At 37.5% G+C, this 13324-nt stretch overlaps 1 protein-coding gene across 10 annotated transcripts in view; it reads left to right on the forward strand.

Moving 5' to 3' along the window:
• STAG1 (stromal antigen 1) overlaps nucleotides 1-13324 on the forward strand; it is a 237727-nt gene that overhangs the window by 194124 nt on the left and 30279 nt on the right. For all 10 annotated transcript variants that reach the window (XM_014537494.1, XM_014537495.1, XM_014537497.1 and 7 more), the window contains 3 exons: nucleotides 7859-7951; nucleotides 11011-11185; nucleotides 12692-12831. In XM_014537494.1, the coding sequence (XP_014392980.1) occupies nucleotides 7859-7951; nucleotides 11011-11185; nucleotides 12692-12831 (408 nt within the window). The remainder of the gene's footprint in view (nucleotides 1-7858; nucleotides 7952-11010; nucleotides 11186-12691; nucleotides 12832-13324) is intronic.

Below are 13324 nucleotides of genomic sequence, written 5' to 3' on the forward strand. Positions count from 1 at the left end.
TAATAGCCGTTATTCATATAAGAAAGCAATTTGAAAGGTATTGCATAGGGTCTATCCTACTACAATGGAAAGGCTTCTTGTCTCTTGGTCACTGATGTGTCCCCAATGAATGAATTTAGTTCCATCTGTTTTTATCATTTTTAGTATGGATACTGACTTAGTTGAGCTGAAAAATAATTTAATGAGCCTCGTTATGTGTCAGTAATTGTGCTAAGTACAGATAAATAGAACACTTTTGACATAAATGTCCAAACCTATAGAGAATTTTTATGAGTTTATTTGAGCCAATCTGAGAATAATTACCGGGAAGCAAAATCTCAACGGATTGAAAAAATGCTCCAGAGAATGAAGTTTTGCTGCTTGTTTTATACATTAGAATAAAAGGAGGAGACTTACAGAGGGTTACATGAAATCATTGGTAGTATATTAAGGGGACAGGAGAAAGCAAAATGGGGAAATATTTGGGATTGGATAAAATCTTAAAATAGAGAAACATATTTTACATTGCTAGGTACAGAGTAGTTAATTAACTTTCATAGCACATAGAGATGGTTTTGGGAACAAGATAACGAGAGCCCTGGCCGGTTTTGCTTAGTGGCTAGAGCAGGGGTGGGCAAACTTTTTGACTCGAGGGCCACAATGGGTTCTTAAACTGGACCGGAGGGCCGGAACAAAAGCATGGATGGAGTGTTTGTGTGAACTAATATAAATTCAAAGTAAACATCATTACATAAAAGGGTACGGTCTTTTTTTTTTAGTTTTATTCATTTCAAACGGGCCAGATCCGGCCCGAGGGCCGTAGTTTGCCCACGGCTGGGCTAGAGCATCAGCCTGCAGAAAGTAGGGTCCAGGGTTCAATTCTGGTCAAGGGCACATGCCCGGTTGCAGGCCTGATCCCCAGTAGGGGGCGTGCAGGAGGCAGCGGATCAATGATTCTCTCTCATCATTGATGTTTCTATCTCTCCCTCTCCCTTCCTCTCTGAAATCAATAAAAATATATATTTTTAAAAAGATAACAATGAAGGGATTCTGTATTCTTTTGCTCTGGTGCCAGGCAATTGTGCCTTGAAAGGTCTAGAAAAGATTACTCTGACATTTCAAAGGTATATTATCTTAGATGCAAAAAGGGTAGACAGTCTCACTTAAGGTAAAGATTGCCCTTTGTCAAGGAAGCTATAGGCCCTAGGATGTGACTACCCACCATGACCCGCTTTCAGTTAGGAATTTTTACATTCAGACTATCCTATGTGGTTATTTTCGGTCTCAATTTTGTAAGTCCCGCCATGCAGGCTTCCTATGAGCTTGTCGGGTTTAGTATCCAATACAGCAAGCATGTTAAACTTGAGGCTAGTGGGCCGCATGCCTTGCTGGCTGCGAGTTTGACATGCTTGCACTACAGTTTATGCCTCCAAAGAACTTAATAACCTAGTATAGACTGGACAGACTACAGTCTATGGGCCAAATCTGGCCTAAATAAAGTTTTAATGGAATACAGTCATGCTCATTCATTTATGTCTTGTTTATTTTATTTTTTTTATATTTTTATTGATTTCAGAAAGGGAGATAGAGATAGAAACATCAATGATGAGAATCATTGATCGGCCGCCTCCTGCACGCCCCCTACTGGGGATCAAGCCTGCAACTGGAGCATGTGCCTTTGCCCGGAATTGAGCCCGGGATTCTCCAGTCCGCAGGCCGACGCTCTATCCACTGAGTCAAACTAGCTAGGGCCACTTATGTCTTGTTTAGAGCTGCTTTCATGGTACAGTGGCAGAGTTAAGTAATTGGGACAGAGACTGTAAAACCTACAAAGCCTAAAATATTTACTGTCTGACCCTTTACACAAAAAGTTTGCCAATCCCTGGCCTAGTAAGGTAACCCCTTGGTCTTGTTGACCACACTTTGTCAATAACCCTATTTGCCTATTCTAGGTAACTAGAATAGTTTTGTGCCCCTTTTTTATTATGATAAAAGGGAATCGAACCTTGTCCGGAATCGAACCTGGGACTCTTGAGTACACAGGCCGACGCTCTATCTACTGAGCCAAACCAGCTAGGGCTAGGATTATCTTAATGGTACTTCCTAGCTATGGACAAAAAAAAAAAAAAACAGCTAAATTTGGTCTTGCTCTAGACACACAAAGTTGTGGTACAAAATAAAAAGGAATCACCCATTTAAAATCTGTACATATTTGTGTGTGTAGGAATGAAATTCTCTTTTCTCACTGACTACTATAATCATATTGAAATAGGTGGCTTTTAAGAGGCAGTCTTACCTTTAATATCTGTTTTGGTTTTGTATTGGTTTGAGAGAGAGAAACGTCAATTTGTTGTTCCACTTATTCATGCATTGAGTGGTTGATTTTTTTCTCACCTGTGGACATGTTCATTGATTTGAGAGAGAGGGGAAGGGAGAGGTAGAGAGAGAAAGGGAGAAAGAGAAAAATCGATGTGAGCAAGAAACATTGATCAGTTGCCTCCCTAAGCACCCCAACTAGAGAACAAACCCCACAACCTAGATATGTGCTCTTACCAGGACTAAAAACCTGCAACCTTTTGATGTATAGGACAGTGTTCTAACCAACTGAGCCACCCGGCCAGGGCCATTGGTTGATTCTTGTATGTGCTCTGACCGGGGATCGAACCCACAACCTGGGCACATCCGGATGACACTCTAACTACTGAATTACCCAGCCATGGCCTCAAATTTTTTAAAGAGGTTCAGGATTTGCCATTTTAAAACTCTAGTATTAAATTACAAGTTTGATAGAGTAAGCTTTATTTTTAATGCCCCTTGAAAAATAAGAATCAAGAGCACAAGAGAAACACCAATCTAAAAAAAAAAAACAAAAAAAAAAAACTGGCCCTGTTTTGGCAATCATAATTCTATTTAAGTCAAATGAAATATAGTAAGATCTCAACACAATGAAGTAAAAAATCATGGAGTGAATAAAAGCAGTGTTCCAAAGTCCACAGGAAACATAAATTCCCACCTGTTCAAAGGGATTTACTCTATGAGATTAGCTAACTCTGTTAAATATACAGTATCTGCACATTTACCTAAACCTATTGGTATTTGTGTTTCTCTCAATGCAATTGTTGTTGTAAGAAGGTCCAAACCTGTAGTGAATTTTTAAAAATATTTTTTTATTAATTTCAGAGAGGAAGGGAGACGGGGAGAGAGATAGAAACATCAGTGATGAGAATCATTAATCGGCTGCCTCCTGCATGCCCCCTACTGGGGATCGAGCCCGAAACCCAGGCATGTACCCTTGACTGAAATCGAACCTGGGACCCTTCAGTCCGCAGGCCAATGCTCTATCCACTGAACCAAACCAGCTAGGGCCCTGTAGAGAATTGTTATGAGTGTATTTGAGCCAAACCAAGGACACATCAGGAAACACTATTTTAAATGCACCTGGGGACTACAGCTTTGCAGTTCTGTTTATACATTTGGAATCAAGGTGGGAATTTAAGAAAGACTACATAAAGGTGTGGGATAAAGCAAAACTGGGGCAAGGGGGTGGAATCTGTATGATTGGGTTATAGGATAGTTGACAAGATTATGTGCTCTCTTGAGGATGGTTACACTTTGGGGATCTGAAAAGAGGGTTACTCTGGCATTGCAAAGGTGTGTTAGCCTAGGTACACAAGAACAATATACAGGGCTTTTTTATACCTATCAAGATCTGCAGTTAGGAATTTATGATCAAATCACCTTGTGAGGTTAGTTGCAATCAGATTTATTGGAGAACCCTTTTTTTATCCACAGAATCTAATTATAATTACATTAACTTTCTGGAGAACTCAAATAATAATTAGGTTGTATCCAAACTTTACTGCTAAAGAAGGCCTCTAGCTTCTGTTTCCTTGGTTGCTTCCTATTTTCAGTTTCTTCTTAAAATATTACTACTGATTAGTCATCAATAGACTGCTTACTTAGTTATGATATTAAATTTACAACTCTTCAGGTGAATTGGCAAGTAATCATCTCTCAAATTCAACTGTTACCTTAGCATTTTCCATAATTCATATTTGTTTTATGATTGACTTTTAAAGGAATCTTTTGCCTCTAACTCCAAAGATAGCTGATTCCCTAGGCTGCTTCTTTGCACATTAACCAGGAATTTTAAGAGAATAAAGGAACATTAATACCTCCTAGCATCATTTTTAAGCTCTATTTATTTTTTGATAAGATGAACACATATTTGTTCCTAGGGTTGTGGTATCGTCTGTGTACTTACATATCATTCAGTAAATACAAACACCTGCCATGTACCAAGCACTATTCTAGGTACTAGCAATGGAACAGTGAACATTCATCCTTTGAATACTAGGAGGTTTACCAGTTAGCACTTAATTTGTCTCATTTGAATACCTAGGACAGTGATGGCGAACCTATGACACGCATGTCAGAGGTGACACGAGAACTCATTTTTTTGGTTGATTTTTCTTTGTTAAATGGCATTTAAATATATAAAATAAATATGAAAAATATAAGTCTTTGTTTTACTATGGTTGCAAATATCAAAAAATTTCTATATGTGACACGGCACCAGAGTTAAGTTAGGGTTTTTCAAAATGCTGACACGCCGAGCTCAAAAGGTTCACCATCACTGACCTAGGAGTTAATTCAGCAGAATCACAGAATATCATACAAGCTCATATTATACATATATCAACCTTCTTGTGTATAGATTTTAAAAATCTGTAAGACTGAGATACAAAGTAATTTCTTTAAGGCCACATAGCCAGTTAGTAGTGTTGAGGTGGAAAGATCATCCTCTACCCTTCAAGATTCTTCTGACTGGTCTAATCAAATTGACATGAGATAGTTTGGCAGGAGAAAAACAAATTAAAGTTTACTAACATGTTGACATAAGAAACATCTAAACTTGTAGAGAATTTTTTTTGTTATTATATTGATTTCAGAGGGGAAGGGAGAGGGACAGATAGAGAGAAACATCAGTGATGAAGGAGAATCATTGATTGGCTGCTTCCTGCACACTCCACACTGGGGATTGAGCCTGCAACACAGGCATGTGCCCTTGACTGGAATCGAACTTGGGACCCTTCAGTCTGCAGGCCGATGCTCTATCCACTGAGCCAAACGGGCTAGGGCGTAGAGAATTTTTATAGGAGTTTATTTGAGCCAAAACTGACAACAGTTGCTGGAAAGCAAGATCTCAAGTGCTTTACAGAATAAAAGTTTTGCTATTTCTTTTATGCATTTGAAATTAAGGAGGGAACCTAAGGTCTTACTATCTCCGTGATAGTTCTTGCAGCCCTTATTGGGTTATGGCCATATCGCCACATACTCTATCTCAGTCACACTTTAAGAGGGATCTGAAAGTGTGATCATATTAGAAGGAGAGGTCTGAAGAGAGGCATTTCAAAGGTATGTTAACCTAGACCCGTGGTCAACAAACTGCGGCTCGCAAGCCACATGCAGCTCTTTGGCCCCTTGAGTGTGGCTCTTCCACAAAATACCACGTGTGGGTGCGCACGTACAGTGCGATTGAAACTTCGTGGCCCATGTGCAGACGTCGGTATTTTGTGGAAAAACCACACTCAAGGAGCCAAAGAGCCGCATGTGGTTCGAGAGCCGCAGTTTGCTGCACTGACCTAGATGCACAGAAACAATGGACAGGGCTTGCTTGAAGCAAAGATTAATCTTTACTAAAGAAATTATATGCCAAGGGCATGCCTACCCACCATGACCTGCTCAGTTAGGCATTTTTTGGTTCATCCTGTGAGGTTACTTTCCATAGAACACCTTTTTTCATCTACGCTATTCACATCTTTACTGCCAACATTTTATTTCTAGGCCTTCAATCTAGATTACTCTTATGGCTTTTGTTAATATGTAAGGAATTACAGAATAATGAACTTTAGAGTCAGAGTAATCCTAGGTTTCGACTCTTACTCTATCACTTAAAATAGTTTGGATTTAACTTCAGTTTTATTAACTTCAGTTTTCTCATCTGCAACAGAAGATTGTATCTACTATTAACTAGTCTCTGTCTTCCACATCATTCTCCTGTTCTGGTTATAATACGATTTTTTTACACAAAATTTTAGCACTCATGATAAAAATCCTTCAGTAGCTCTTCATTGCCATGAGACTAATATCCAAATTATTTAACATGGCATTTTTAGTGGTCTTTTATTTAAATGGAAATGGATCCTGTTTTTCTCTTTGGCTTTCTCTCTTGCCACTCAACTGCCTATTTAAGCCCCGGCTACAATAAATTAACAGTCTCTCAAAAGCACCTCCAGGCTTCTGAACATCCTGTGCCCTCTGGAACATCTTTTTCTATAGCTAGATAATTTTTAGTAATTGTTCAAAATTCAGCTTGCATGTTATCTTCTTTGGGAACTCTTCAGTGACTACTTTTGACTCTGGGTTTCCAACATAGCACTCCTTATATTCTAATTCAGCTGCGTGTTCCCTTGTGCATTATAAATTTCCCCTAATGTATTGTATTATCTTTGAAATTAAAGAAAGTAAAGTACTGTTGAGGTTGATTATTGGATATTCGTCTACATTGAAACATTAAAGGTTTGCAAGGCAGTGAGTTTTTTTAGTACTCTGCACAAGGTGAGCTTACTCCTTCTTCCAAATACTGCACTCATGTTAGCAAAAGGGAACATGTATATAAGTATCATTATTTAGGATGTATAGGTCCAACAAAGCATTGAGTACTGTCAGTGGTACAAAAGGCTAAAAGAATTTTAGTTTAATAGAGTACTTTTTAAAAAGTAATTCCTATATCTGTCTTTCTCATTTAATTATCTTCACTACCATTTTAAATATTGACACAGTGGGCATATGCCATTGGTCCAACAGACGCCTCATTAATGGGAAGAGGTGCAGTCCAAAGAGGATCAAAGTAGAGCCCAGGGCATTACCATTTCCATGAAGTGATTTTGTGGAAATTATCTGAATTATCTGCATGCATTTTGCTCATTACTAAGTGAGAAGAATATGAGCTCTGATCTGAGACAGTCCTGGTTTCAAACCCTTGCTAGTAATGACTACTACTTCTAATCGATAAATTATGTAGCAGTAAGCCCTCAATCCAGAATCTGACACATTATAGGTACTTGATAAATTTAAATTTCCTTTTATGTTTTTCAAATGTTTGCTATCAAATATTATATGGCCATCTAATTAAATCTTGTTCACCCACCCAACCTTAGGTTAAAGCCCATCCTCCTGTGAAAGTCCTTCTAACTCATCTCTCTCTACTATAGTTAGAGTTAATAAAAAAAAAATTTAAACACTTACTCTCTAATTGGTCTGACTTCCTGGTAGGATGTTAACTCTGAGCACCTGGGCACTGTCTTAAAGTTATCTGTCTTCCCTTAACATTTTTCAGAATGATGAGAATATAAGAGAAACTCAGTACACAGTTGTTGCTTAATTGATTTTTTCAGTGTGCTGCTGTGCTCCCTCGCCTTACAGCTAGTATGTTTATGGGAATGACTAACAATTTTAATAGCCTAAGCCCATATTTATAAAGGAAAATTTGTTGAAGAAAATCATACTGAGCATTCCATAGATAAATAGAACTTAGTGTTTGGGTTTATCAGTTTTGTTGGCCCTTTTTATTAGGATGACTAGAACAGCCTTTGCCAACCTTTCGGACCTCATGGGCCACCAGTGGTCCGCGGCTCACCGGTTGGCGACAGCTGAACTAGGAAATAACTATATGGTTTGGTTCCCAACAAGAAATTTGGTTTTATGACTTTCTTTGACATTAAGCCAATTTGGCTCTTTACCATGTATTATTTCTTTTGGGTCAGTTTTCTAGGATACTGTAATTCATGCTTGCAAATTTGAATGTGTCTTACAGGAGGATTTGTTGGTATTGAGGAAAACCGTGAAATCCTTTTTGGCTGTTTGCCAACAGTGCCTATCTAATGTTAATACTCCAGTGAAGGAACAGGTAAGAAATTATTAAAAGCTCCCAATAAAAGTAACTCAAATGCATTACAGAACATGTAAGAAGATGTAATTTTTTATTGTACTTCTTAGCATGCTTGTTTTTCCCTAACATTAATGAGACCTAGAACAAGATTATAGATGTCTAAATATTTAAGTTACAAAGCAATCTAACAAACCTGTTACATGTCTTTTTTACCTTGACAAGTATGCTGACCTAGAAGGCTGGGTACAAATTAAAATTATTGACTCCTAAGAATTCTATGCCAGAACATGGAGGGCTGGCCTATGAGCCTCCCTTTTCTCATCTCACCTTCAGCTCTTTCCCACACTAGGCAGAACTTCTCATACATGCATGTGAACACTTAGCTCACATGTCCAAACTTTATCAGCATCACCCCCTCAAACAGCTGCTCCTTGACCACCCTGGGACCTAGGAGTATGAGCTCTGGGGATGCAGTGAGCCTGCAGAAGAATCCTGTCCAGGCTCTGGTAGCAGAATCAGATTTGTTAAGGCAATGAATCCGAGTCACCCTAGCCGGTTTGGCTCAGTGGATAGAGCATTGGCCTGTGGACTGAAGGATCCTGGGTTCGATTCTGGTCAAGGGCAGGTACCTCAGTTGCAGGCTCCTCCCTGGCCCGGACCCTGGTCGGGGCGCATGCAGGAGGCAACCAATTGATGTGTTTCTCTCACATCAATATTTCTCTCTGTCTTTTCTCGGGGGGAAAGGTTTGTGGGGGTGTGGGTAGAAACTGGACAAAAATCGTACACCTTTGGATGAGGTCATTGGGTGGGGTAAGGGCAGAGGTGGGGTGGGAACCAGGTGGAGGGGAGCTATGGGGGGAAAAAAAAGGAACAACTGTAATAATCTGAACAATAAAGATTTAATAAATAAATAAATAAATAAATAAAAAAAAATCAATGGAAAAATATCCTCGGGTGAGGATTTAAAAAAAGAAATTCCTGAGTCCTTGTACCTGGAAGGTGGTATAGAAGTAGAGATGCAGGTAGGCATATACAATTGGTACAACATACTGCTTATTATTGGGAAGGGGTGCAGTCCAAAGAGGGTCAAAGTAGAGCCCAAGACAATACCATTTCCATGGAGTGATTTTGTCAGCTATCTTACTGTTTTTCTATACGAAGTACTGTAATATGAAACAGAACGTACATTTTCCATGCTGTTTTTATTATGATGTTGAGCTAGAAATAAAGTCTAATTAGTCTAGTTAAAGTGTACAGTAGTACTTATATTTTGCTATATCTTTTACAAATAGGTTATCATGGGTTTTCTTTATTGAGTTATCAGCATCTAACTTAAAATGGGAACAGAGATGATCTACCCTAAACCTTGTTCTCGAAATCTCTGATTGCCACCAGTGCTGTCTAAAATTACCTAGCTCTGGACATTTAAACCAAAAAATTCAGTGTTTTTTGTGTCATCATTATTTGGTGATATCCGAAACTATGGCCTTGGCTAAAACACAAAAGGTCTGGATTCTTTTTATGCTCCTCTTTTCAAGTGGCTTTTTCTAAATAGGCTTATATATTTCATGGTTGTGTAGTCAGAGCATGAATTGCCATGAGTCTTGCTGGAGGTTTTATAGCAAAGTATATGGCAATCACCAAATACATGCCAAAGTTGTATTTTCCCATAGAAATCAATTTTGGAGGGGGGTGAATAGATTGTTTTGAAATATCAGAGCCCTCAGTTACCAACAAAACCTTACAGTTACAATAAACTAATGACAGTTTTATTTCATACCACCCATTAAATAGGGAAAATTTGGCAACATAACTATAATAATTTCTCCTTGGGGAAATGCATTGAAAGTTCTCTTAAATCAGTGTTGGAGAACCTTTTTTTCTGCCAAGGGCCATTTGGATATTTATAACATCATTCATTGGCCATACAAAATTATCAACTTAAAATTAGCCTGTAATATTTGGTAAAACATTTAATTAACTCACCCCTAATACCTTGCCAGGGCCAGACCAAATGATTTCCTGGGCCTTGTATGGCCTGCGGGCTGGATGTTCCCACCCCTGACTTAAATGATTAAATTTGTTGGGAAACTTTAGATACTGGTTTTTATGTAAATGGTCTTGAATTTCATTTTATCTAATGTTAGAGATTTTTTTTACATTAGATTTTGTTTTTTAAATTCTCACCTGAGGATATTTTTTCCATTGCTTTTCAGAGAGTAAAAGGAAGGGAGGGAGGGGAAGAGAGATAGAGAAAGAGAAACATCAATATGAGAGAGACACATCGACTGGTTGCCTCTGGCATGCATCCCAATGCAGGGTTGGCGGGGAGGGAGTGAAGGGGGAGGCAAAACCCACAACCAAGGTATGTGCCTTTGTCCGGGGAATCAAACCCATGACCCTTCTGTGCACAAGCTGATGCTCTAACCACTTAGCAATACCACCAGGGCTACATTAGATTTTTAAAAGAACATGTACACATACTCCGTGGACATGGACAGTAATTTGGTAAAGTTCAGGAAAGGGTAGGCAGGGGAGGGTGGAGGTAGGCAAGGATGTGGGGGACTCCTGCAATAATGCCAACATTAAAAATTTTTTTTTTAATTAAAAAATGTGAGGGGGAAAAAAGAATCCAAAATAGTAGCTTACAGGTTTATAGTACTGCATTGTAATTTATGAAATTATACTTGGTCTTAAGATTTATACTTATTATTTGATTAAGCAATGTATGATTGATTTCTAACCACTGTCATAATTTATTGTATCAATTTTGTATTTCCAGAGTTGAGTTCAACTCATTGTATCTTTACATTCAAGTCAAAAATCTCTTAATCAGTATTTGAGTTAATATAATCAAATAAAAGAAATAGATTATATTTGGGGAAGGAGGAGTCTTAAATATGACTAGTGTTTAGTTTTATTAAGTTTAGAAACTTAAAACTAAGTAGTTGGAATTTAAATATCCAAAGTTTCTATTATGATACTATTATTGAACTATATTTAATTTAGTATATTTTTATTAACATTGATTTGTCATTGTAGCAATATTTTACTAATGAATTTCCTTTGCATTCCAGGCTTTCATGTTACTCTGTGATCTTTTGATGATTTTTAGCCACCAATTAATGACAGGTGGCAGAGAGGGCCTTCAGCCTTTGGTGTTTAATCCAGATACTGGACTACAGTCTGAACTCCTCAGTTTTGTGATGGATCACGTTTTCATTGACCAAGATGAGGAAAACCAGAGCATGGGTATTTGTAGCTATCATCTTGTCACTATTGATCTTGTTTTACCAGCCCCAAAAGATATGAGAAAAATATTCAAATTTTTAAAATATTAGAATTTCTCCTTTTTTAAAAAAATAATACATTTGTGTAATTCAGAAACCAAAATTAATAAAAATGCACAGTGAAGTCTCCTTCCTTTGCTCTAATGAATAATTCTATACATTTTCACTTCACACGTGCAAAATGTATATGTGGGATAGATTTTGTTTCACGGTTTTTCTGAAGGGGAAAACATCAGAGTTCCTTTCTCATATAGTACTTAAGTTAACAAAATATATTAAGTATTGAAAGACTTATCAAACCTCACCAGTCAAAACTGTGCTGAGCCTGCAGAATGATAATTAACAAAATTAGATGGAATGTAAACAATCGTAAATAAATTATATAGGTTATTTGTGAAAAAGATAATTTAAGTTCTCTAAAATAAGATGTATGGCACATCTGATCCACAGATCTATTTTGGTGCTATTAGAATGTTCTTTATTTAACAAAACATTTTAGAATATACTAGACTGTGAAACAAAGTGTCTTTATTTAGAGTCCACATTAATCTCAAAAGATAAAATTTACCTGCTACTTGTTTTAAGCAAAAAGATTTCCAACTTCTCCAAGCATTGATGCTTCACAGCTGGACCAATTAGTAGAAAGAGAAAGAAGTTGAAGAGAATTTTGGGGGGTCATTTTGGGGTTTTTTTGTTTTATTTATGAATCTAAAGATGGGAAGAACGAACATTGTCTCCAAATAAAGGCAGGTTAAGACATGAGAGGATCAGTACAGAGCCTGAAACAAAAAAAAATGTGGTAAATGTTATCATCTCAGCCTTGTAGAGAAAGTTTCCCTAGGATTAGAAATAGACTAGCCAATAGGTCCTGAGTAAATAAATAAATAAACAAATAAATAAGAAAGAAATACTACTTGTTTTAAAAGCATTTGATAGGGCTTTTTTTTAATGTATATGTGTTTAATATGGTTTGCAAAATAGATTTTATTTCTCAGCTGATACTGTAGACCATGTTTAGGACAAGCATTGAAAATTAACTCCCCCATATATTGCCATTATTCCCCCATGTATTTTTCTAAAGGAAAACCTTTTTCCTGCGACTTAAAAATTTCTTTTCTGTGGAAATATATTAGCAAATAAGTAATATTGAAATAAGACCACACTTTAAAATAAACAGACAATAGTATTATGATGAAAATATCAGAAAAAATCATCTTTTTACATGTGGTTTTCTTATTTTAGTCTTTGCTCTGACAGTCTCCTAGAAAATAGGAACCTTAGTACCTAGCAAATATTTGATAATCAGCTAACTAAATATAGCACCCTCAAATAATTAGTATAACATTATTTCATCCCATCTAAAACTGAATTATACCTTTTCGTAAAGGTATAAGCTGGTTTTTTATTATATAGATTTTCTACATTGTTCTATCTTGGATAAAGTTCATAATTTATTTTCTGTGGTTAGAGGGTGATGAAGAAGATGAAGCAAATAAAATTGAGGCCTTACATAAAAGAAGGAATCTACTTGCTGCCTTCAGCAAACTTATCATTTATGATATTGTTGACATGCATGCAGCTGCAGACATCTTTAAACACTACATGAAGGTATATTTTTGTATTCTTTTTTCTCTTTTCATCTAATTGGCAGAGAAATTTGTAATTAAAATGAAAGAAAGGATGGTAACAGAAGCCAAAATTCACAGCTTTTATGTATATACTAGAGGCCCGGTGCACGAAATTCGTGCACAAGGGAGAGGTGTGTGTCCATCAGCCCAGCCTGCACCCGCTCCAATCTGGGACCCCTCGAGGGATGTCCGACTGCCCATTTAGGCTCGATCCCGGTGGAATCGGGCCTAAACGGGCAGTCGGACATCCCTCTCACAATCCAGGACTGCTGGCTCCCAACCGCTCGCCTGCCTGCCAGCCTGATTCCTCCCAACTGCCCTCCCCTGCCGGCCATCTTGTGTCCACATGGGGGCGGCCATCTTGTGTGTTGGAGTCATGGTCAATTTGCATATTACCTGTTTATTATATAGGATATTTGATGATTTCTTATATGTTTAAAGTTTCTGTCTCTTATATAAGTATAAATTTTATA

This window comes from Myotis brandtii, unplaced genomic scaffold (assembly GCF_000412655.1).
Source record: "Myotis brandtii unplaced genomic scaffold, ASM41265v1 scaffold18, whole genome shotgun sequence".
NCBI classification, from domain to species: Eukaryota; Metazoa; Chordata; class Mammalia; order Chiroptera; family Vespertilionidae; genus Myotis; species Myotis brandtii.